Source organism: Danio rerio, chromosome 2 (assembly GCF_049306965.1).
Source record: "Danio rerio strain Tuebingen ecotype United States chromosome 2, GRCz12tu, whole genome shotgun sequence".
NCBI classification, from domain to species: Eukaryota; Metazoa; Chordata; class Actinopteri; order Cypriniformes; family Danionidae; genus Danio; species Danio rerio.
The window spans coordinates 61,080,001-61,106,332 of record NC_133177.1 but is presented as its reverse complement, the minus strand read 5'-3'; the positions used below and the strand labels follow the sequence as shown (position 1 = coordinate 61,106,332).

Below are 26,332 nucleotides of genomic sequence, written 5' to 3'. Positions count from 1 at the left end.
TCATCACTGGTGGGACACTAAGAGCATATGCATGCCTTCCACCAGTGCTGATATACTGACATATTGCACTGCTACGAGTGTGACATTGCTCATATATATTCATTCATTCTTTTTCTTGTCGGCTTAGTCCCTTTATTAATCCGGGGTCACCACAGCGGAACGAACCGCCAACTTATCCAGCACATTTTTACGCAGTGGATGCCCTTCCAGCCACAACCCATCTCTGGGAAACACCCACAAACACACATTCACACTCATACACTATGGACAATTTAGTAGTGATGGGAAGTTCGGATCATTTTACTGACTTGGATCTTTGAGTCTCGTTCATCAAGATGAACGAATCTTTTTAAAATAATTTCGTTCATTTGGTTCAATTTGCCAAAATGTTATTAAAATGTTACAAATTGCTTCCAAACACATCTACAACTAGCCCAAAAGGTTGATCACATGACAAATAAGTCATAAATAGAATACAATAAGGAGAGAATAATACTTTAAGTTTGACCTGCTCTTTTGTCTATGAAGGTATTTTTGTCTTTGCTCAGCTCACCTCTTCATGTCTTCAAATGTCAGTGGTTCGTTCACGTTACACTGGCAGTCACATTTAATCTTAACCAATGTACACAGTCTGAGCCGATAGGAGCCATGATAATTAGTTCACCTTTCAAGTATTGAGTCGTTCGTTATTTACGTGACAGAATGACTCAAACCCGAGGACTCGAGAGATGAACGGTTCAATTCTTTTTCCGGCTCTGAACACGTTTGATTGGCTTCTGCCTTTCTGCGATGAATGACTCGAAATGTGATGAAGACTTGAAATGAACGATACCACCTGCACAAATGTGCGCACGCGCGGATGAATGAATCACTCCCCGAGAGGACTCGTAGTTCCCGAGTCATATTAAAGATTCGTTCAAAATGAACACATCGTTCATGAACGACCCATCACTACAATTTAGCCAATTAACCTGTACCACATGTGTTTGGATCAACCCGGGCTCATTGTGGAAACGTAGCCCCGCGGAAGTTTCTGCGGACCGCGATTTACGTCCCGGGAGGTACGTATTAGATCGTTTTTTGTTTTCGCGGATCCGCGAAAGGCCGATGTGCGTGCTTTTTCGCGTCTCTCGGGAGCGCGCGCCATTCGCGCCCGCGCCGTTCTCGCGCGAAAAGCCGCCGGATCGGTCAACTCGGCCGCCCTTCTCTTCCTCCTCCTCCTCCTCATTCTTCCCTAAACCGGAGCGACGGTTCGCAAAAGCCGTCCAGAAAAAAAAAAAAAAAAAAGAAAGCAAAAGCCCTCGTCTTCGATTTCGCCCGCGTTTTCGGATCCCGCCCGCGTTCTCGCCCTTATTTTTTGGATTTCGTTTTTCGTCTTACCTGATTTCCGGAACCTGCTGTTCCCCGGACTCGATCCCGGTCGTCGTCCCCACGGCCGGCTCCTCCTCCTCCTCCTCCTCCTCCTCCGGGGCCTCCGCTCCGCCGACGCAACGCTGTGAGCTAAGCGGACAAACTGGTTGCATCGCGAAAGCCCTCCACTCGGAGGCGAGCCGTCGGCCGGCGAGCGCGAAGAGGAGGGGCGGAGCGGCGCCACACCGCCCCGCAGCGTTCGCTCGAAAAAAACTAAACGCGGCCTTTACGTACCTCCGGCCACGTAAATCGCGGTATCCAGAAATGTCCGCGGGGCTACCTTTCCAGAATGAGCTTGGGTTGGTTTGGATTGTGAGGGAAACCGGAGCACCCGGAGAAAAACCCACACGAACGCAAGGAGAACATGCAAACTCCACACAGAAACGCCAACCGATCCAGCCGAGGCTCGAACCAGCGACCTTCTTGCTGTGAGGCGACAACACTACCCACTACCACTGTATACATTTTTTTTTTTGTAGAAGAAGAAGAATATGTGGATATACCCTGTACATAGAGAGGTCGATCCTCAGGGAGTTGTGCAGTTGGTCCAACAGTTTCACAAACCTCTCTTTCTGTGGGGAAAAAAAGTGCAAAATGTAAAATACAAACATATCCTTTTTAATTTTATTTTTCAACCAAGAGTGCATTAATTTGATCAATGCAATAAAAACTGTTAAAAATAACTTTAACTACTGCAATTTAAAGGCTTAACTAGATTAATTGGGTTAAAGTTAGGGTAATTGGGCAAGTCATTGTATAACAGTGGTTTGTTTTGTTGATGATCCAAAACTAATATTGCTTAATAGGACTAATAATACTGATTTTAAAATGTTTTATAGTTTAGTTGCTTTTATTCTAGCCGACATAAAACAAACAAGACTTATGGAAATACTGTGAAATTCCTGAATCTGTTCAACATCATTTGGGAAATATTTGAAAGAGAGAGAAAAAAAAAGGTTTTACATTCTGAGGTTTATGTAACATGTGGATGATCTGACGGCAAGCTGAACTCACCCCAAAGTTGGAGGCAGCAAAGCGGTCGGAGGCAGAGACGTTGTTGGAGGACTGTGTTGTGTGAGCGTAATAAGCATTAATGTTGGCCAACAGTGTGCTCATAACCGCAGGAACACCAGGACACATGTACTTGGAGGACAGACACGCGAAATGCCTGAACACAAACACACAAAACACACACTTACCGACATTTACATGACTTTCCTGACCACACTGTGTACAAAATCTCACAAAGTTCAGCTTGCAGAAAACTACACTTAACAATAGTTTTGGGTTTTGGGTAAAGTTACTATTAAAAAGTACAATCTAAAGCCTATCTTAATCTTAAAGTAGCATACACAAATAAATTCAAAATGCAACTTTACCCAACATTGATTATAGGTTATTACTAGTAGAGATGCGCGGATGGCGGTTACAGCCGCGGAATCCGCGGATAAACCGCGGAACGGGCGGATGACGTGACGAAAAATAATATTTTAATTAAATTCGGGCGGGTGGCGGGCGGTTGTACTGTTTTTGTACACATAGCTGGCGCACCAACGAAAAAGCCTAGGACTGACTTCACAGAATGAGAGGAGGAATCGGATACACTAATTCTGGATGAAGTACAGAAGTATTCCTCTACAAAATTAAGAATAGACGGATCAGCAGAGGAAAATCTACTTTCCTTTTGGGAGAAACAAGGCAGTCATTCCCACGTCTACAGCACCTTGCCAAGAGAATTCTATGCATTCCAGCAACAAGTGCTGCGAGCGAGCGCTCCTTCAGTGCAGCAGGGCGCATTAGAGGCCAGGCGCTCTCGTCTGAATGTTGAAATGATGCGTCAAAATGCGTTTTCTATTAGGCTACTATAATAAAAAAAATGTACAGTACAGTGCGTTTCATTTAGGCTATTTATTTATTTATTTTTGTCCCTGTGCACCGATTGGAGACGGAGTTCACTGCTGATATTCTGAGAGCTTTATAGGGTGCTTCCCATTTCTTATTTGTGTATCCTCGTTTCCTTCCCTTGCTTTCTTTCCTCGTCTTTCCACCCCTATAGGATGCGAGGGAAGGACGCAAAAAAAAAAAACTCAAGGACCGAGGAATGGAATCAAGTAAAAAGACACGTCCTCGTATTGTTTAGCGTCACTTCAAAGCGTCAATTACTGCTGGATTTGACTTGCACGTTTGGATTAACTGCATGTCATTAAAGTCATTCTCTATTTTCTAATAATCAATAAAGAAACATTAATTTAATAATAAAAAGGAATAAGCCATTCAAATAAAGAGCTCAGTCAGCAGATGGCGGGCGGGTGCGGTTTTAAAAATTGGTCAAAAAAGTTAGTGCGGATGGATGGCGGACGGATGATGAGTTTTATGATGCGGTTGCGGATGAAATAATAGCCCATCCGCGCATCTCTAATTACTAGGCCCACACTGAGTCCAAGCACATAGATATCCAACAAACAAACTAAACAATATTATTGTTTTCAATAACAATATGTTATTGGAACATCACGGGCCTGTTTCAGAAAGGAGGTTAAGTGAAAACTCAGAGTATTTTAACCCTGAAATGAGAGAAACTCTGGGTTTTCCGTTTCAAAATGGCAGGTTTGTTAAACTCGAGAAAGCAGGGTAAGTCAAGCCTGTTTCTGAAAGAGAGGTAACTTTAACTCAGAGTCAGTTACCATGGTAACTTACTCTGTGAATCTAACCTGGTCGGGAGCAGGTTTTATTCTCTAAACTCTGAGTTTCTGTCGGTCTCCTCCCCTTTTTTAAAGATGAAGCGTATTTCTCGCCTTAGCCTTACGTTTACACACACCTATTTTAGAGCTCATTTGGGAGATGCCCATAAAAACGATTGATGGAAACGTCATGATGCACATAACTTAAAATACGCATAATATAACATGTGCATAACTCAGTAGGTTAAACTTTTATTTGATAAGAAAAGATGCGCATAAACTACGAAGTGCACTTAACAGATTACAGTATGTACATTAAAAAGGGTTTGTTAGAGATGATGATGAAAATGTGTGTGAATGGACAAACCAGCAGGCTGAGCACACTGTAGAACATCTTAAATGTTGTTTTAGTCTTAAGTGTTTCAGTTTTAGTGTGTATTATTAATTACCTCCGAGCGTCTGGAGCGTGTCAAGAGTCTCCGTGTCTGGCTTTAAATGCCCCCACGTGTTCATTGTGAGTCAATTGTCTTCTGAGGCTCAGGTACATTAATTAAATAAAAAATCATCGACGCAGCTTCTTCTACTGCAGTAAATTCTGTTTTTACTGTTGATATTTGGCGCAAGTTAATCAACTCTTTTAATTTTTTTAATGGAAGTGTTGATTGTGTTCTCTTTGACTCGTTGGATAATACGCTGCTTTATTCGTATCTTTTAGGCGTTATCCCAGTTTTGCACAAATTTATGTAATAGCCTATATTTTGATGGAAACACAGCTATTGCCTACATTTTTGTCACACACAGAACTAAGTTACGTACGAGGCTTGTCCTTTTTTTCATAAATAATTTGTTTAACCTTCGACATGCACTGTTACTAGATTAATGGGATTATTATTCTGTCTAAAAATTATTTGTAGCACTGCTTACCTTCTAAATGTTATATCAACCTCTACTACTTGATCAATAAAAAGGCAGACACTGCCTGTTAAATCTATTAAAACTGATAAACGTGTATAAAAGTTTAGAAAAAAGTATAAACGTTAAATTAAAAAATTACCCAGGCTAACTGTCTCTGTTTCACTGATGGTTGCTTCTTTTCAAATATATACACTCATATTTGCTATAACTTTGCATGAGCAGATCAAGTTCAGCTGGAGAAAGAAATTGTGATCTCTTTTTTTTAAAGATGTTGCCATAGTCACTCGTAATATCTGCGCTCTATTGATAATGCCTTTTTATAGTCACGGTGTGCGCGCTTAACTCTGAGTTGGTCTACTCAAAGTTGATTGATCTAACTCAGATCAGCTATTCTGAAACCGAAAACTCTGAGTTTTTAACCTCTCGGTAAATCAAGTTTAAACTCTGAGTTGTTTGACCCTCCTTACTGAAACAGGCCCCACATGTTTGAGAAATAACAATATTCATACTAATATTAAACTTCTTTTATTTAAATAAAGGGGGTGTTGCTTTGATCTTGAGAGTCTCTGATGGCACCAATGGGTGCATATGTTTTTATTTTATTTTACATAGGCCTAGAGAATGTCATGGGATCTCAATGTTCACTCTTTTCACGAATAAAACAAAACAACACCACATCATTTGTTTCAGAAAATAAATAAGCAGCATCTGGCTGTCAGTCTTTAACATCACTGGACTTTGCTCCGCAGCGCCCCCACACCTTGATGCTCATGACAAGAATAGCTTGTAGTTATCTTTTTTTAAGTGAGGTGTAAATCGCCGTCATGCATGAATGAATGATATTTTTGCACTTTTACACATAATAATCCATGATCACATTACATGTACTGAACACTGAAACCGCATATCAAAATAACAGTCAGTGTTTTTTGAGACGCCCCCAAAATTTCACAAATCATGTTTTCAGGGGCGCCCATGCCTTAATTAGGGGAGCCGAGCTTCCCTGTAGTTCACACCTTATATATAGGTGTGTATACACAGTTGAAGTCAGAATTATTAGCCCTCCTTTGTATTTTTTTTCTTTTTTAAATATTTCCCAAATGATGTTTAGCAGAGCAAGGAAATTTTCACAGTATGTCTGATAATGTTTTTTCTTCTGGAGAAAGTCTTATTTGTTTTATTTTGGCTAGAATAAAAGCAGTTTTTAATTTTTTAAAAACCATTTTAATGTTAATATTATTAGCCCCTTTAGCTAAATATTTTTTTGATAGTCTACAGAACAAACCATCATGATTAAAAATGTGTTGAAGAAATCTGCTCTCTGTTAAACAGAAATTGGAGGAAAAAATAAACAGGGGTGCTGATAATTCTGACTTCAACAGGATATATATATATATATATATATATATATATATATATATATATATATATATATATATATATATATATATATATATATATATATATATATGTTTAGGCGATAATTTTTGGTGGTCAAAAATACGGTGCATCCCTAAATCCTAAAATCATTTTAATTTACAGTTTTGTCACATATTGTATGGCCTATCATTAAGTCTATTGATTTACTTAGTAAATGTGTGTACATATTTTATTTATTGGGTTTTTATATTAGTTTCAGTAACATTATTGACTAATATGCAAATGTTTTTATGATTTATTCGCAATACTACAATACATTTTTTTACAATACAAGTTTGTATAGTAATATTTTTTTGTAGATATATTAAAAGAGAGACTTGCTTTATTTAGCAATTTTTTTGCATTGTAAACCTTAAAAAAATAAATTAATTAATAAAAAAAAAATATATATATATATATATATATACCTTAAAAAATAAACCTTAAAAAAATAAATAAATTAATAAAAATGAATAAATAAATAAATAAATAAATAAATAGTATTATATATATATATATATATATATATATATATATATATATATATATATATATATATATATATATATATATATTATATATAGTATAATTTATATACAGGCACGTGCACACATAGGGCTCAACCTGTGCAGTGCACATGCCCTTTTTAGTCTTTGATAGAAATTTCCCTTCCAAAATGATCAAAAGTGCCCCCGCCCTTCGGTCCCGCCCTTCAGTAGACACGCCACAACACCGCTCTTGAGTACGTGCGCGACAACACAGCTGATCAGTACGCGCGCGATAACACCGCTCTTCAGTACGCGCGCATCCACTCTGCAGATATATATATATATATATATAATTTTTTAAATACGTTTTTAGTTAATATTCTAAAATCATTCTGCATGAATAAATAAAAAATGGTGCAGAAAGATATAATATATAAAAATGTCTGCAGATTCTGTCTGGCCCTTGTCATTAGATATTTGTACTGGAAAACAACACAAAAAAATGTAAGTAAGAAACTTTTTTTTGAGGTGCACATTCCATTTAAATATTTAATCCCCTCCTAAAATAAAAAAATCATATACATTCTTTGTATCATAAATGTTTTATGCAATATAACAGTTTTGCGCACAACTCTAATTCGCATCTTTGGATGTGAGTGCTGTCAGCTCACGTCATGGCCTGATAGATGGACTCGACTCCGTATCTCATGGCGAACTCGTCCACGATCTCCTGCGCCGTCTCCTCGTAGTAAACCTTCCAGGCGTCGTCTCCTTTAGCATCAGGGATTTTTACCACACCGCCGTTCTGCTTCTCTGTGGTGTAGTGGAAGATGTGCTGCAGAGATACACAGTATAGCACTCAAATACATGCTAAAACAGCATGTATTCAAGTGCATATTCAAGTGTAAAGTGTGTTTCAATCTAAATGGGTTGTAGCCTAAATTAAGCCGTTTTTAGCATGTACCTCATGCAGACAGGTGTACTGGACGTGATATGGAGCCACAGTTTCTTCTCCTTTGATCTCCACACTGATGTGCATACGTATGGCTCCTGACACAGCAGACTTATCCGTGCGCTTGTCTGGTTAAACAGTGAGAAATAATAGCATGTAAGATGAGGGAAATGAATGAGACGTCTGCAAATGCTAGCAATGTGTAAATCAAGCTACAAAATGCTTAATGATGACATAAAAGCAGACTAACTTATTAAAACCATGCTAGCAAAAGATAACATTATGCTAGATTAGCAACATGCTAAATCCGGTTCACAATGGTTGCAACATGCTAAATCATTGTCAAAGTATAAATCATGCTATAAACATGCTAGTAATGTCCTAAATCACAAGCAATCTGCTAAAACATGTTAGGATTGTGTTAAATTAGCTACAACAATGTTAACATCAATGCTAAACTATGCTAACAACAAGTAAAACAAACAAAGTATTTCATCATGCTAGAAACATGTTAACAACATGCTAAACATTGTCAAAGTGTTAAGCAGTGTTAGAAGTGTGCTAAATCACTAGCAACAAGCTAAAACATGTTATCTATGTGTTAAATGAAGCTACATAAATGTTGAAGACAATGTTAAATCATGCTAACAACATGTAACAACATACTAGCAAAGTTTTACATTGTTAGAAACGTGTTAGCAATATGCTAAGTCATGTTTAAAAATGTTAACAAAAACAATGCTAAATCATGCTAACAACAAGTAAAACAAGCAAAGTATTTCATCATGCTAGAAACATGTTAACAACATGCTAAATAAAGTTAGAAACATGCTAAAACATGCTAAGACGTTGTCAGTGTTAAATCATGCTATTAACATGTAAGTAGTGCGCAAAATCACCAGCAACATGCTAAAACATGTTATCAATGTGTTAAATCAAGCTATAAAATGTTAACAACAAAGCTAAATAATGTTAAAAACATGTAAAAACGTACTAGCAATGTTTTACATTATGTTAGAAACGTGTTACCAATATACTAAATTATGTTAGAAATATGTTATCAACACGCTAAAACATCAACAAAGTATTTAGCCATGCTACAAATATGATAGTAGTGTGCTAAATCACAAGCAATCTACTAAAACATTTTAGGAGTGTACTAAATTAAGCTACAAAAATGTTAACAAAATGCTAAATCATGCTAACAACAAGTAAAACAAGCAAAGTATTTAATCATGCTAGCAAAGTATTTCATCATGCTTAAACATTTTCAACATGTTAAAACATTGTCAAAGTGTTAACTAGTGTTAGTAGTGTGTTAAATCAGTAGCAACAAAAAATATGGTATCAATGTGGTAAATCAAGCTACAGAAATGTTAACAACAATGTTAAATCATGCTAACAACATGTAAAAACATACTAGCAAAGTGTTACATTATGTTTGAAACATGTTAGCAATATGCTAAATCATGTTAAAAATGTTAACAACAACAATGCTAAATCATGCTAACAACAAGTAAAACAAGCAAAGTATTTCATCATGCTAGCAAAGTATTTCATCATGCTAGAAACATGTTAACAACATGCTAAATAATGTTAGAAACATGCTAAAACTTGCTAAGAAGTTGTCAGTGTTAAATTATGCTATTAACATGTTAGTAGTGTGCAAAATCACCTGCAACATGCTAAAACATGTAATCAATGTGTTAAATCAAGCTAAAAAATGTTAAGAACAAAGCTAAATAATGTTAAAAACATGTAAAATTGTACTAGCAATGTTTTACATTATGCTCGAAACGTGTTAGCAATATGCTAAATCATGTTAGAAATATGTTATCAACATGCTGAAAGATCAACAAAGTATCTAGTCATCCTATAAATATGATAGTAGTGTGCTAAATCACAAGCAATCTGCTAAAACATGTTAGGATTGTCCTTAATTAAGCTATAAAAATGTTAACAAAATGCTAAATCATGCTAACAACAAGTAAAACAAGCAAAGTATTTCATCATGCTAGAAACATGTTAACAATACACTGAATTATGTTAGAAACATGCTTAACATGCTAAGATGTTGTCAAGTGTAAATCATTATATTAACATGCTAGCTGTGTGCTAAATCACAAGCAATATGCTAAAACATGTTAGGATTGTTCTAAATTAAGCTACAAAAATGTTAACAACAATGCTAAATCTTGATATTAACAAGTAAAACAAAGTATTTAATCATGCTAGCAAAGTATTTCATCATGCTTAAACATTTTCAACATGTTAAAACATTGTCAAAGTGTTAACTAGTGTTAGCAGTGTTAAATCAGTAGCAACAAAAAATATGGTATTAATGTGGTAAATCAAGCTACAGAAATGTTAACAACAATGTTAAATCATGCTAACAACATGTAAAAACATACTAGCAAAGTGTTACATTATGTTTGAAACATGTTAGCAATATGCTAAATCATGTTAAAAAATGTTAACAACAACAATGCTAAATCATGCTAACAACAAGTAAAACAAGCAAAGTATTTCATCATGCTAGCAAAGTATTTCATCATGCTAGAAACATGTTAACAACATGCTAAATAATGTTAGAAACATGCTAAAACTTGCTAAGAAGTTGTCAGTGTTAAACTATGCTATTAACATGTTAGTAGCGTGCAAAATCACCTGCAACATGCTAAAACATGTAATCAATGTGTTAAATCAAGCTAAAAATGTTAACAACAAAGCTAAATAATGTTAAAAACATGTAAAATTGTACTAGCAATGTTTTACATTATGTTCGAAACGTGTTAGCAATATGCTAAATCATGTTAGAAATATGTTATCAACATGCTAAAAGATCAACAAAGTATCTAGTCATGCTATAAATATGATAGTAGTGTGCTAAATCACAAGCAATCTGCTAAAACATGTTAGGATTGTCCTTAATTAAGCTATAAAAATGTTAACAAAATGCTAACAAAATGCTAAATCATGCTAACAACAAGTAAAACAAGCAAAGTATTTAATCATGCTAGAAACATGTTAACAATACACTGAATTATTAGAAACATGCTTAACATGCTAAGATGTTGTAAAGTGTAAATCATTATATTAACATGCTAGCTGTGTGCTAAATCACAAGCAATATGCTAAAACATGTTAGGATTGTTCTAAATTAAGCTACAAAAATGTTAACAACAATGCTAAATCTTGCTAATAATAAGTAAAACAAACAAAGTATTTAATCATGCTAGAAAAAGTATTTCATCATGCTAAAATGTTATCAACATGTTAAAACATTGTCAAAGTGTCGACTAGTGTTAGCAGTGTGTTAAATCACTAGCAACAAAAAAACATGGTATCAATGTGGTAAATCAAGCTACAGAAATGTTAACAACAATGTTAAATCATGCTAACAACATGTAAAAACATACTAGCAAAGTGTTACATTATGTTTAAAACATGTTAGCAATATGCTAAATCGTGTTATAAAATGTTAACAACAACAATGCTAAATCATGCTAACAACAACTAAAACAAGCAAAGTATTTCATCATGTTAGAAACATGTTAACAACATGCTAAATCGTGTTTGAAATACATTATCAACATGTTATAACATCACTTAAGTATTACATCATGCTAATAACATGCTAGCAGTGTGCTAAATCAAAAGCAGTCTACAATTTGTGCTAAATTTGTGCTAAAAATGTTAACAACAATGTTAAATCATGCTAATAAGAAGTAAAACATGCTAGCAAATTATTGTCATGCCAGAAACATGTAATCAACAAAATAAAACTTGTTATAAAATTTGAAGGACAATGATATTCATGTTGAAACATGATAGCAAAGCATGTGCTAACATTGTTGTCCTAATTCAAATAGAAGCATGTTGCTAAAATGTGCTAGCGATGTGCTAAATGGTGTCACAGACGCACCGAGGTTGTACCAAACGTCCATTTCTCCACTCAGCGTTCTCACTTCAATAATGGTTTGACCCAGAAAGTCATCAGACTCGCGCTTGAACCGCTGCTTCACACGAGATTTGATGTCGTCGTCTTCATCCCAGACGCGCACTTTTATCCGGTCCGAGGAGTTATGACACTCGCTGCACAGCAGAGACACGCTATTAATGCTAGCTTAAGGTAAAAACATGAATAAACCAAATACAATTAACCCCTTGTGCACTGTTCTGATTGACGCCCCTTTGGTTATGTTGGGGGCTGTTTTTGCCCCATTGACGTCCATTATAATCACATTAATGGATTGCAAAGTCATGACAGCATTCATTCTTCATCGTTGGTTATCCCTGTTAGGATGAGGGACAATGTGTTGATTTTATTGTTGATCATCAGCTGTCAGCATTAACCCTTTAGCAAAAATGTGTCTAGCTTTTATGTGGAGTTCAGTGGAGTATAACAGCAGATTATAGTGTGTGTGCAGAAATACACTTACTGTGTTTACTATGTTCACACACACCAAACACAGTATACTCCATATAACTGTATCATTTTAAGCTAGAGACTAAGGTTTTTTTAGGTGGCATGGTGGCTCAGTGGTTAGCAAGAAAGTCACTGGTTCCAGTCTCGCCTGGGTCAGTTGGAATTTCTGTGTGGAGTTTGCATGTTCTCCCCGTGTTGGCGTGGATTTCCTCCGTGTGTTCCAGGTTTACTCCACAGTCCAAACACATGCGCTATAGGGGAATTGATGAACTAAATTGGCCGTAGTGTATGTGTGTTCTTCTCTCTCTGTGTGTAAGTGTGTGTGTGTTTGTGTGTGTGTGTGTGTTGTGTGTGTGTGTGTGTGTGTGTGTGTGTGTGTGTGTGTGTGTGTGTGTGTGTGTGAATAAGCTTGTGTGGGTGTTTTCCAGTACTGGGTTGCAGCTGGAAGGGCATTCACTGCGTAAAACATATGCTGAATAAGTTGATGGTTCATTCCACTGTGGCGACCCCAGATTAATAAAGGGACTAAGCTGAACAAAAAATGAATGAATGAGAAAAAGAAAGAAAGAAAGAAAATAAAGAGTGTATGGGTGTTTCCCAGTTCTGGGTTGCGGCTGGAAGGGCATCCGCTTGCGTAAAACATATGCTAGATAAGTTGGCGGTTCATTCCGCTGTGGCAACCCCTGATTAATAAAAGCACTAAGTCAAAAAATGAATGAATGAATACGATTTTTTCCACTGCAGCTGATGATCAACAGTATAAAATACACATTGTCCCTCTTCCCAACAGGAAAACCAGCAACCACCAAGAATGCATGATTATATGACGGCATGGCTTTGCAATCAAAAAATGTGATTATAATGGAAGTCAATGGGGCAAAAACAGCAACAATATACCCACATTTTTGGTTGTTGTTTTTTTTATTTGAAAGCATTTTCCCAAAATATGTGTCAAATAAGATTTGTCAGCAAAAATCATTTAATTTGCTGAAACACAGAGAAAGTTGTGGCCAAATTAAGGCCCCGTTTACACTAATGCGTTTTAGTTTGAAAACGCATAAGTTTTTACGCCATCCGTCCACACTACGCCGGAGTTCTCGAGCGCCGAAAACGGAGCGTTTCGAAAACGCTGGAGAGGCCGTTTTCATTCTGAAACGCTGCTGCTCCGTCTCAGTGTGGATGATGGAAAACGGAGACATCTGAAAACGGAGGCGGGGCTGCAGACGTTCGCCTCTCTGATTGGGGCTTTTCCTGAATATTAAGTAGCCTAACACGCACAGTTCAGTCTCGCATCCTCTTCTTGTAAGTTCAGACTTCGCAAGTTTGATCAAGGCTGCAGTCTCTTCTTCTCAGTTTGATATGGAAAACAGACTATACCGAGGACACGAGTAAATCTTCACAGGGAACAGTGTACTTTATAACTTCATTCACATCACCCTGGCTACGTTGTTTCACTTTCTCAACAATAAAATGTAAACATGATTTAAGGAACTGCCTATTTTCATTTTAATATTAGCAACTTAGACAGCAGAAATGTTGAGGTGTCGTGCTGTATAAGATGAGCGTCATCTTCACTGTGTGGATATTTATAACTAAACGGAGCCGATAACAACTGCCTCCTTTCAATTTCAGTGAAAATACGAAACACAGCCTCTCTTTTGCTGAGTATCAGTTTTAAGAATCGATAATGGCCATTATAAAAGTATAACATACAATAAGTTTTTACATTATAGGAAATAAAGGCAAGCGATCAGTCAATATACAGAATGTACGTGGTTACATTAATCATTAACTTATCTTTGCGCTCAGCCAAAACACGTTACCTGAGAACAAGTAATAGATTCCAATGACCAAAGTCAGGGAACATGTCGTTAGATAAAGACAACAAGATAAATGAAATATCCCGTTTAATAAATATAGTGAGATTAGATCCAGCGGGAGATGCTTGATGAGAAGTCCGACTAGCAGAGCTCTCAACTGGGTAGATGAGCTGCAGCGCTTGCCCGAGAGCGTCTGTGTGGTCACGTGATGTGCGTTTTCAGCGTTTTAGTGTGGACGGAGAGCAGTTCAGAAACGCTGGGTAAAACGCGAGTGTGGACGCAGATCATTTTCATTCTAAAACGCCGTTTTAAAACTAAAACGCACTAGTGTAAACGGGGCCTGAGACTCAAAATCACCCCTGAGTGGATGAAAACATGAACAGCACACAAGGGTTCATTACAAACAAAGGGTGCGTTCACACCTGCACTTTTGTTTGGGAACCAGTCTGGTTTGCTCAGTTAGCTCGGTTCGTTTTGCATATGTGAATCCACCAATCACGCTCAGATCCGCGCCAAATCAATCGCTCCGAGATCGCCTGAATGAGGTGGTCTCGGCTCGACTGAAACAAACTCTGTAGCGGATCAATTGTAGTGAGAAAGCGATATGATCCGAGCCCGGCTATATCACAGTGTTTTATGGATATGTTATAAGCATACGACTATATGAAGAGAGAATTATGAGCAGGGCGGGAGGTCATTCAACAGACATCCCAAGTCTCCCTGAAGTTTTGGGAGTCTCCCACAAATGCACAGAGACATCTATCTCAAACGCTGTAAAAATAGAGCTGGTAAAATCTGTAAGGACTTAAATCACCCTGATAATTACCTATTCACTTTGCTTCCATCTGGTAAACGTTTCCGTAGCTTGATGGCAAAAACTGAGAGACTTAGGAGGAGCTTCTTTCCCCAGGCCATCAGGCTTCTAAATTCTAACCCGGTGTTACACATCACTTGACGTTACATATATATCACTGTATTAGTCATATCTATAAGCTACCTCATATTGCTGCTATTCTTAGTACTTTGTATAATTTTTTGCACATATTTTTTTCATTATTATTTAATTTTTGTTTATCTATTCTTGCGCAGTGTCTCTGGAGCGGACCTGACCTACATTTCACTGCTGGTCATACTTTGTATTATTATGTGTGTGACAAATAAAGTCAAGTCAAGTCAAGTCAACTTTATTGTCAATCAAACCATGCAACAGTACATTACACAGTAGACTGAAATTGCGTTTCTTCCATACTCCAATGTGCAATTTAAAAAAAACAAAAATATGACACACACTAGACATAAACTAAACATTTAACTAATATAGTACAAGATAAATTAAATAATAGACACTAATAAACTGTGAACAGTTACCATATATCCTATTGTTCCAGAATATGACCAAGTTGAGGTATTTATTGTAGTGCAATTAGGTGCAGTATGGCAAAAGTGCAAAGTGCAAAGTAGCAGCTTAGAGGTAAGTGAATTTTGTAAACATGTTACACATGCAAGGAATATTAACATAAAAACATATGTTTTTATTAACATAAAAATATTAACATAAAAAAATAAAACTCTTGACTTGACTTGACAGAGACTCCCGGATGCCTGCAAACGAGTGATAATCTCCCGGAAATCGCGCGTCTCCCTCCCGGTCCTCAAGTACGTCGCCCACCCTTCTCACCCCTCCCCACCACATCCCTCTTCACTCTTCAGACACGTTGCATGCACCTTGTCAAACACACGAAACCACCACCTCTCCTGACAGCTGAGCGGGACTCTGCAAAATAAACCGTAAAACTCTGGCCAATGTGAGGAGAGTTTACTCACACGTGACTTGTTTTAGCTCTTTTGGTCCGATTAGAAACTTTGCCGTGTGAAAGTGAACCGCTCCAAGAGCAAAGAGCAACACTGTAACAATTGTAATCTCTGTTTCGGAACAACTGAATCGATTCACAGGTGTGAAAGCAGCCAAATACAATACAAAACAATCCAATTTCATTAAAGAATTTACTCAAAGTAAAATTTTCAAAAGTAAAAAATGTTAGAACTAAAAACTAAAATCATATGAGCATATTGAGCAATAAAACAGACAAATACACTAATAAAAATGACAAAAGAATTTTAAAAAGTGCAGAAATTCTGCCTAAAATTAAAATAAAGAAAAAAATTCAATTCAAATCATGTAAAACTGTGTATTAGTGTTAAAAGGCCCACACGGAATCTGCGCGCGCAGAATTCTGCAGATTTTTTGCAGATTTTCCGCAGAATTCCGCAGATTTTTCGCAGATTTTTCGCAGATTTTCCGCAGATTTTCCGCAGAATTCCGCAGATTTTTCGCAGATTTTCAGCAGAATTCCGCAGATTTTTCGCAGATTTTCCGCAAAATTCCGCAGATTTTTCGCAAATTTTCAGCAGAATTCCGCAGATTTTTCGCAGATTTTCCGCAGAATTCCGCAGATTTTTCGCAGATTTTCCGCAGAATTCCGCAGATTTCTGAAGATTTTTTGCCCATTATTAATTCTGCTTTTTACTTGATTCAGTTTTTATTCAGTAATTTATTACTTTTTATTTAATATATTAAGGTTTTAGTTATGATACTCCGCTGCATACTCACAAAATAATAATCCCACAGAAATCCGCAGATTTTTACCAAAATTCTCCACAGAAATAGCAAAAAACGGCCGCAGATTCCGTCTGGCCCTGGTGACGAGTCCTCAATAATAATTATTTATTTTATTTTTTAGTACAAAACACAAAAGATTTCTCACAACTGAAGCCGTTTTCATGCACTCACAAGTGAAAGCTCTCGTCCCAGATGGGGTTGAGGTTTCCGTAGATGGTCTTGGTCCTCTTCTTGGTTTTTCCCACCTGTACAGTGACGTACGGATCACTGGAGCCCGTCTTATCCTTGGCCTGCAGACCCTGAGCACAGCACACTGACAGACACACACACACACATAATGATAAAGCAACATTTCTTCAACGGCATATCAGACTGTTCATTTCTGAAGAACTGAGTGACTGGAGTAATGAACTCACAGGTATAGAAATCACAGGAATTAAATCATGTTTAAATAAATTAAATTAGAAAGTTATTAGTAGTTAATTAGAGATTTTACAGTTTTTGGATTTATTAATTTACTGCACAATATATAATTTCAGCATGGATATGGCAATCTGTGTGTCCTCAATAGTCCCTCTGTCCTACATTTGTTGTTGTTGTTCTCTTCACCTGTAATGCTGATTTTAGCAGACCACTTAGATGTGCCGTCCAGGACGCTCTGCTTGATCTGCTTCATCTGTGTGCCGTGGCTGGCTTTGGGTTCGTCAAACACCTCCTGGATCAGCTCGAATATCTCGGGTTTGTTGCGCTCGCGGATCTTCATGCGGTCCTTCAGAACCATGATGATGTTCTGCGTTCGGTCCTCGGCTCCGTGTTTGGAGCTCTTCTCAGCCGCTCCTGAGCATAAAAACAGCACAGACGCACTGAAATACATCCACAAACACTGTGCGAACAAATCAACTGAGTCAATATTTCAATGATGTATTCATTAAGACAGCGTCTTGCTAAATGACTTTAAACAAAGCAGACATTTTTTGAACTAGTCAGTTAGAGAGTCAGTTGCTGCTTCTGAATGAGTCAGCTGCTTTAAACGAGTCATTTGAGTGAATGATTCATTCATAAAGAGAATCAGTTGCAGTTCCTGAATGAGTCAGCCATTTTGAACGAGTCATTTGAGTGAATGATTCATTCATAAAGAGAGTCAGATGCTATTTCTGAATGAGTCAGCTGTTTGAGTGAATGATTCATTCAAAAAGAGAGTCAGTAGCTATTTCTGAATGAGTCAGCTGTTTGAGTGAATGATTCATTCAAAAAGAAAGTCAGTAGCTATTTCTGAATGAGTCAGCTGCTTTCAACGAGTCATCTGAGTGAATGATTCATTCATAAAGAGAATCAGTTGCTGTTTCAGAATGCGTCAGCCGTTTGTGTGAATGATTCATTAAAAAAGAGAACCAGTTGCTATTTCTGAATGAGTCAGCTGTTTGAGTGAATGATTCATTCATAAAGAGAGTCAATAGGTGTTTCTGAATGAGTCAGCTGCTTTGAACGAGTCATTTGATTAAATGATTCATTCATAAAGAGAATCATTTGCTGTTTCAGAATGCGTCAGCCGTTTGAGTGAATGATTCATTCATAAAGAGAACCAGTTGATATTTCAGAATGAGTCAGCTGCTTTGAACGAGTCATTTGAGTGAATGATTCATTCATAAAGAGGGTCAGTTGCTGTTTCTGAATGCGTCAGCCGTTTCGAAAGAGTCGTTTGAGTGAATGATTCATTCATAGAAAGACTCAAATGCTGTTTCTGAATGAGTGAAATATTTTGAACGAGTCATTTGAGTGAATGATTCATTCATAAAGAGAATCAGATGCTGTTTCTGTATGAGTCAGCTATTTCAAACGAGTCATTTGAGTGAATGATTCATTCATAAAGAAAGTCAGTAGCTATTTCTGAATGAGTCAGCTGTTTGAGTGAATGATTCATTCAAAAAGAGAGTCAGTTGCTGTTTCTGAATGAGTCAGCCGTTTGAGTGAATGATTCATTCATAAAGAGAGCTAGTTGCTGTTTCTGAATGAGTCAGCTGCTTTGAACGAGTCATTTGAGTGAATGATTCATTCATAAAGAGAGTCAGTTGCTGTTTCTGGACAAGTCAGTTGTTTTGAACAAATCATTTGAATGAATGATTAATTCGCGAAGAGAGTCAGTTGCTGTTTCTAAATGAGTCAGCCATTTGAATGAATCATCTGCATGGTTGGCTGCTGAAGGACAGACTCACTCTGCAGGCAGTCTGCGTTCAGCAGGTCTTGGCATTTATCGTGGCACTTGACACCACACTCAGAGCAGCGCATGCCCTGGCGCGCGATGCCCCACAGCAGACCCTCACACTCGTAGCAGTAGGTGGGCGTTGTGGCAGTCCAGACCTCGAAGTTGTGTGGTGTGGTGCAGGAGATCGGGTAAATCAGGGCCTGCAGCGTCTTCTTGTACACATGACTCTTCTACAGCGCCACAAACACACACACACACACAAACACACAGAGACACATGTGCACACACAGACACAGTTTCAAGGTTTAAAGTTGTTGGAAGAAAGAAACATAAAAGATAAAACTGCTGATTCATGGGTATTGTTTACAGTGTACATAATATTGAAATATTTAGATATTTATTTATGTATTTATTCATTCATTTCAGACAGGTATTGTATCTTTTATACATATTTTTAGTTTCAGGTTGCTTTTATTGACCTGTTTAAATGTGTGAAATGTTAAAGGTTGATAAACAGAGTGGTGTCACTGACCAGCTCCTCGTTGTTGAGTGTACTGGAGGCCATAGCAGATGTGATGCCGGCCTTTCGAGAGTTCTGGACCAGAGACTGAAACACACACAGGAGAAAAAGAACACACACACACACACACGCACACATTACACCCAGGGCCGGAGCAAGCTGAACTGTCGCTCTAGGCAAAGACCATCAATCCTAAAGTGAAAGCGTGGTGGGGGGGTAGTGTCGCGGACGCCGCCCTAGACGCAGATATAACTGAGGGCAGGAGAGGTGAGGGTTGTGTCGGGGTCGCCGCCCTCTGTATTCTGCTGCCCTAGGCGGCCGCCTAGGTCGCCTCTTTGGATGCGCCGGCCCTGATTACACCTCAAAACACCACTAAGAACAATCTCTGCTGAACTCTCCTACTTCATAAAGGCATAGTTCACTTATAAATAAGAATTTTGTCATTATTCACTCTAGGGCTGGGCCGATAAACCATATCATATCCAATTGCGATAAAATTTATGTCGATAACCAGAATTTTCTGGAGACTCTCAACCGAAATGTACGGTTACCTGTTCAGCATGGCATGATCATAGTTAGATTGTTACCCTTTGTTTCTGGAGTAAAGATGTTAGGCCTCTAAAATAGACTTACCTCCACTTTACATCTGCCAACGACAGTTTTTCAGAATATCATATTTTATATTGTGTATCATAGAAAATCAGAATCTGAAAACAGTCTGAGTAAGGTGTGATCTGTCTTTGTTCATAAGCATTAATTTAAAATGTTATTTAATGAAGCGTCTAATAGTCACAGTTGGGGTACTCAGTTGGTATAACTTCTATTGAAATATACAGTTAAAGTCAGAATTATTCGCCCCCCTTTAATTTTGTTTTTCTTTTTTAAATATTTCCCAAATGATGTTTGACAGAGCAAGGAAATGTTCACAGTATGTCTGATAATATTTTTTCTTCTGGAGAAAGTCTGATTTATTTTATTTCGGCTAGAATAAAGGCAGCTTTCAATTTTTTGAAATCCATTTTAAGGACAATATTATTAGCCCTACTAAGCTATTTTTTTCTCGATAGTCTACAGAACAAATCATCATTATACAATAACTTGCCTAACTACCAGGGCCAGATGGAATCTGCGGACGTTTTTTGCTATTTCTGCTGAGAATTTTAGTAAAAATCTGCGGATTTCTGCGGAATTATTTTGATAGTATCCAGCGGAGTATCATAACTAAAACCTTAATATATGAAATAAAAAGTATTAAATTACTGAATAAAAACTGAATCAATTCAGATTTACACATTTACTCAAGTAAATAAACAGAATTAATGATGGGCTAAAAATCTGCAGAAATCTGCGGAATTCTGCGGAAAATCTGCGGAATTCTGTGCGCGCAGATTCCGTGTGGGCCTACTAATTACCCTAACCTGCCTAGTTAACCTAATTAACCTAGTTAAGCATTTAAATGTCGATTTAAGCTGTATATAAGAGTCTTGAAGAATATCTAATCTAATATTATTTACTGTCATGATGACAAAGATAAAATAAATCAGTTATTAGAGATGAGTTATTACCACTATTATGTTTAGAAATGTGTTGAATAAATCTGCTCTCCGTTAAACAGAAATTGGAGAAAAAAATAAACAGGGGGCTAATAAATCTGACTCCAACTGTATATGGTTATCGTTAAATATGCAAAGAAATTATCGAGATTGCAGCCCTGATTTCTTCATCATTTACAGCTTGAATTCCTTTTTTCCTGCAGAAATGATCAGTTTTACAGCAGCATATTATAAAATAAGAATTTCATAAGACTTAACACAATTAAATGAGGATCAATCAATGATTCATTCATTTTGTTGTCTGCTTAGTCCCTTTTATTAATCCGGGGTCGCCTAAGCGGAATGAACCGCCAACTTATCCAGCGAGTTTTTACGCAGCGGATGCCCTTCCAGCCACAACCCATCTCTGGGAAACACCCACACACTCACTACGGACAATTTGGCCTACCCAGTTCACCTGTACCGCATGTCTTTGGACTGTGGGGGAAACCGGAGCACCCGGAGGAAACCCACGCGAACGCAGGGAGAACATGCAAACTCCACACAGAAACTGAGCTGAGCCGAGGATCGAACCAGCGACCCAGCGACCTTCTTGCAACAGTAGGTAGGCAACAGCACTACCTACTGCGCCACTGCCTCACCCCTAAATCAATAATTTATCCTCCAAATGAATGTGCTGCAATATTGTGGATGTGGTAGAGGAGGTATAATGTACTGCTTTAAATTGTAAATGCAAAAACTCAATAAATAAATATATATTAAAACAAAATACACTAAATTAAGAAACAAAGCCTTACCATAGCCTGAATCCAGAGAGCAGAAGTGAAGAAAACAGGATAAAAACTCTGTTAGTCACATATACATGATCTTAACAACAACAACGGCAACGGCAACAACAACAACAGCAACAACAACAACGAAAAACACTAATGTAGAGCTCTAATGTGGAGCACTGAAATGCCATTTTAATTCTCTGTATGTCTGTACATGAGGCAGAAATTACAATAAAGCTGACTTTGAGTTTAAGTACACTACCAGACAAAAGTCTTCTCGTGGATTCCAGTTGTAAGAGCAGCGAATAATAACTTGACTTCTAGTTGATGATGTGGAAAAGTGTCAGAAGGTGGATTCCTCTGCTGAATCATCTCTTGATCTGCATCCCAATCATCACCAATACTGCAGAAGACCTACTGGAACCCTCATGGAGCCATGATTCTCACAGAAATCAGTCAAGTTTGGTGAAGAAGAAATCATGGTTTGGGGTTCATTAAGTATGGAGAGATCTGCAGAGTGGATGATCAACATCAACAGCCTGAGGTATCAAGACATTTGTGCTGCCCATTACATTACAAACCACAGGAGAGGGACAATTCTCCAGCAGGATAGTGCTCCTTCTCATACTTCAGCCTCCACATCAAAGCTCCTGAAAGCAAATAAGGTCAAGCTGCTCCAGGATTGGCCAGCCCAGTCACCAGACATGAGCATTATTGAGCATGTCTGGGGTAAGAGGAAGGAGGAGGTGTTGAAGATGAACACAAAGAGTCTTGATGAGCTCTGGGAGTCCTGCTGAATGCTTTCTTCTTCATTCCAGATGACTTTATTAATCAGTGATGTGAGTCATGTCAGAGATGTATGGATGCAGTCCTCCAAGCTCATGATGGAGTCAGACACAATATTCATTCTGTCTCCACTGCAGCAGGACTTTATATTCTATACTGGACATTATTTCTGTTCAGCGATGAGACTTTAGTCTAAGCAGAGTCAGATCTTACTGTCCTAATCAAATCATTAATAATCAAGACATGATCATATTATATTGTGCTCAAATGAGTGTAATCTAGAGGCCTTTACCTTTCATATAAGTCACTTCTGATACCAAATCAACTAGAAGTCCAGTTATTATTAACTGTTCCTAAAACTTGGATAGGCGACATGACTTTTGTCAGGTAGTGTACATTTTAAATGACAATAAAGTTTGTCAAAGTCAAAGTTTGAGTGTTTTTGGTGTGTTCTCACCAGATCTCGGACCAGTGGAATGGTTTTCCTCTTCCTCAGATCCGGCATGCTGTCGATGCTGTACAGGGCTCCGCCCATGCTTCAATAAAAACATCAACATAATGTCGCATGTAAAGTAATGTGCAGAAAGACTTTATCAGCAGTGTTTGTTCCTCATCAGCATTATAATCATCATCTCTACAACTGAATTACTACTAACACAATCACTGTATATTTTATTTCAGAATAATAATATTATACAGCTATTGTTGCTTTTTTACATTTATAAATTTTTTAAAAAGTGCAATTCTTCCTTTGTATTTTTGTCTTGTGATTTATGTACACTGCAAAAAATGCATTTCTTACTTAGAGGTTTTGTCTTGTTTCTAGTCCAAATATCTATAAATTCTTAAATCTAAAAGCATTTAGTAAAGCACAGTTTTTTCCTAAAACAAGCAAAATACTCTGACAGTGGGGTGAGCGGAATAATCTTGCTTTCACTTGGAAATATATTTTGCTTACCCCATTGGTAGCTTATTTTGCTCATTTAAAGGAAAAAAGTCACTTTATTTTATTTAATTTTGACTTATTATTTCTGAATATTCAGTTGGAGTCAGAATTATTCACCCCCTTTGAATTTTTCTTTCTTTTTTTAAATATTTCCCAAATGATGTTTAACAGAGCAAGGAAATTTTCACAGTATGTCTGATAATATTTTTTCTTCTGGAGAAAGTCTTATTTGTTTTACTTCGGCTAGAATGAAAGCAGTTATTAATTTTTTTAAAAGCATTTTAGGGACAATATTATAAGCCCCTTTAAGCTCATTTTTTTCAGATAGTCTCCAGAACAAACCATCATTATATAATGACTTGCCTAATTACCCTAACCTGCCTAGTTAACCTAATTACCCTAGTGAAGCCTTTAAATGTCACTGTAAGCTGTATAGAAGTGTCTTGAAGAATATCTAGTCTAATATTATTCACTGTCATCATGGCAAAGATAAAATAAATCAGTTATTAGAGATGAGTTATTAAAACTATTATGTTTAGAAATGCATGGAAGAAATCTTCACTCCGTTAAAAAGAAATTGGGGAAAAAAATTTAACAGGAGGGTGAATAATTCAGGGGGGCTAATAATTCTGACTTCAACTGTGTGTGTATGTATATATATATATATATATATATATATATATATATATATATATATATATATATATATATATATATATATATATATATATATATATATATTTTTTTTTTTTTTTTTTTTTTTAACTGCCTAGAAAATGTTTCTTTCTTTACTTTTTTTTAGAAACAAGACTAAACTCCTAAATAAGAAAAGCATTTTTTTGCAGTGTAATGTTAAAATAAATGTATCCTAACTGAATTGACTTGAAAGTTAAGATATTAAATCAAATAAGTGCATCAAAAATGCTTAAAACGAGAACAAATATCTGTCAGATTATAAAAACAAGATTATTTCCTGAACTAGTTTGCAGATTTGTCAACTTAATTGATTTTTAAACCTTTATTTCAGAAAACAAACACTAAAATCAGTTTTCTTCTCCAGCAAATGCATCTCAAATAAAGGAATGTTAGGATATTTGCACAAATAAATTGCATTCAAAGTATATATTTCATGCAGTAATATTCATTCATTCATTTTCTTGTCGGCTTAGTCCCTTTATTAATCCGGGGTCCCACAGCGGAATGAACCGGCAACTTATCCAGCACATTTTTACGCAGCGGATGCCCTTCCAGCTGCAACCCATCTCTTGGAAACATCCACACACACGTTGACACACACACCCATACAATACGGACAATTTAGCCAACCCAATTGACCTGTACCGCATGTGTTTGGACTGTGGGGGAAACCGGAGCACCCGGAGGAAACCCACGCGAAGGCAGGGAGAACATGCAAACTCCACACAGAAATGCCAACTGAGCCGAGGATCGAACCAGTGACCTTCTTGCTGTGAGGCGACAGCACTACCTACTGTGCCACTGCGTCGCCTTATGCAGTAATATTAGTATTTAATCTAATACTAATACTAATAGAATTATAGCAATACAGTGCATTCGTTTAAGAAGACAAACAATATCTTACATTAATTTTCTTCTTCAGTAAATGTGTCTCAAATCAACAAAAATGTTTAGATATTTGCAAAAAATTATATACTTCATACATTCACTAATAATCAAACCCATTATTATGAGTGAAAACTCAGCTAAATTATTGATATGAACTACTGTGATGTGATAAATGTTTGTTGTTTGCTTGTTTGACTTTATTAAAGGGAAATCCACACGTTACAGCATAGCTTTCCATACTAAAAACAGATAAAATAAGATACATATAAACACAATAATACAATTGCATTCATACTGCACACCTTAGTTCCAAAAATCACGAGTAAACACTTGTACATATCTAATCACTATTGCAATTCAGCACAACTCATCTAGTAGACTTTGGTTAATCTGATCACTGCTGGTAAAAATGACCTCCTGTATGTTTCTCTGTAACACCGGGGTTGAATTAATTTGCACTAAAAGAACTTGCACACGCTTGGAAATGTGAGTGTTAGTGAACCAGATGAACATGTTGGCTGATGTATTTGTGATAATTGTGCTGATATTAGAGATGAGCTAAACTTTATCTTACCCTCCTTTACCAAACCACAGAGACTGAGAGTCTGTTTCTCCTCGAGCCTGAGAGAGAGAGAGAGAGAGAGAGAGAGAGAGAGAGAGAGAGAGAGAGAAATATTTTATGAGCTGATAATCACTCTTCAAACAGAGTCTAAATATTCTCTGTATTCACAACAACAACAAATAATTCCATACACAATAACAACTTGATAGCTAACTAAAATAACTACAATTTTAAATCTGAAATAAAAATACAAATATTTATCAAATGTGACATTTGAATATGGCTAATTTATCTACACACACAAACTCACACAGTTTTTAAAACTATTTGCCAATTCTTTTTTTAAACATTTCCCATGTGATGTTTACTGGAAAGCAGATATTTCCAACACATTTCAAACATAATATTTTTAGTGCTGGGCAAAAATTATGATGATTAATCACATCCAGCATTAAAGTTTGTTTTGATGTAATATTTATGTTATAAATGTTTTTAACTATTTTAGAAATAGTTTTGTTTCTATGCATATGAGTGTATCACATTTACATAATAAATAAATAAATAAATAAATAAATATATATATATATATATATATATATATATATATATATATATTTTTTTTTTTTTTTTTTTTCCCCCAAATGATGTTTAACAGAGCAAGGAAATTTTCA

General features: G+C 36.8%; 2 protein-coding genes across 7 annotated transcripts in view; one reads left to right on the top strand and one right to left on the bottom strand.

The window, feature by feature from the left end:
* Window positions 1-26,332, top strand: part of lingo3b (leucine rich repeat and Ig domain containing 3b) — a 790,077-nt gene that overhangs the window by 581,583 nt on the left and 182,162 nt on the right. The window lies entirely within an intron of this gene.
* The window catches only part of LOC100534673 (protein unc-13 homolog A), a 172,838-nt gene that overhangs the window by 58,835 nt on the left and 87,671 nt on the right, over window positions 1-26,332 (bottom strand). For 5 of the 6 annotated variants that reach the window (XR_012395330.1, XM_073932036.1, XM_073932039.1 and 2 more), the window contains 11 exons: window positions 25,674-25,720; window positions 23,027-23,105; window positions 19,470-19,544; window positions 18,948-19,167; window positions 17,344-17,571; window positions 16,906-17,047; window positions 11,791-11,960; window positions 7,878-7,993; window positions 7,585-7,748; window positions 2,425-2,578; window positions 1,914-1,982 (listed from right to left, as the gene is read on the bottom strand). Coding sequence is in view for 5 of the 6 variants with exons in the window: in XM_073932036.1 (XP_073788137.1) it covers window positions 1,914-1,982; window positions 2,425-2,578; window positions 7,585-7,748; window positions 7,878-7,993; window positions 11,791-11,960; window positions 16,906-17,047; window positions 17,344-17,571; window positions 18,948-19,167; window positions 19,470-19,544; window positions 23,027-23,105; window positions 25,674-25,720 (1,464 nt within the window). In the remaining variant the exon portion in view is untranslated. Of the gene's footprint in view, window positions 1-1,913; window positions 1,983-2,424; window positions 2,579-7,584; window positions 7,749-7,877; window positions 7,994-11,790; window positions 11,961-16,905; window positions 17,048-17,343; window positions 17,572-18,947; window positions 19,168-19,469; window positions 19,545-21,807; window positions 21,814-23,026; window positions 23,106-25,673; window positions 25,721-26,332 lie in introns of all 6 variants that reach the window. The other variant, XM_073932038.1, reaches the window with a different exon arrangement.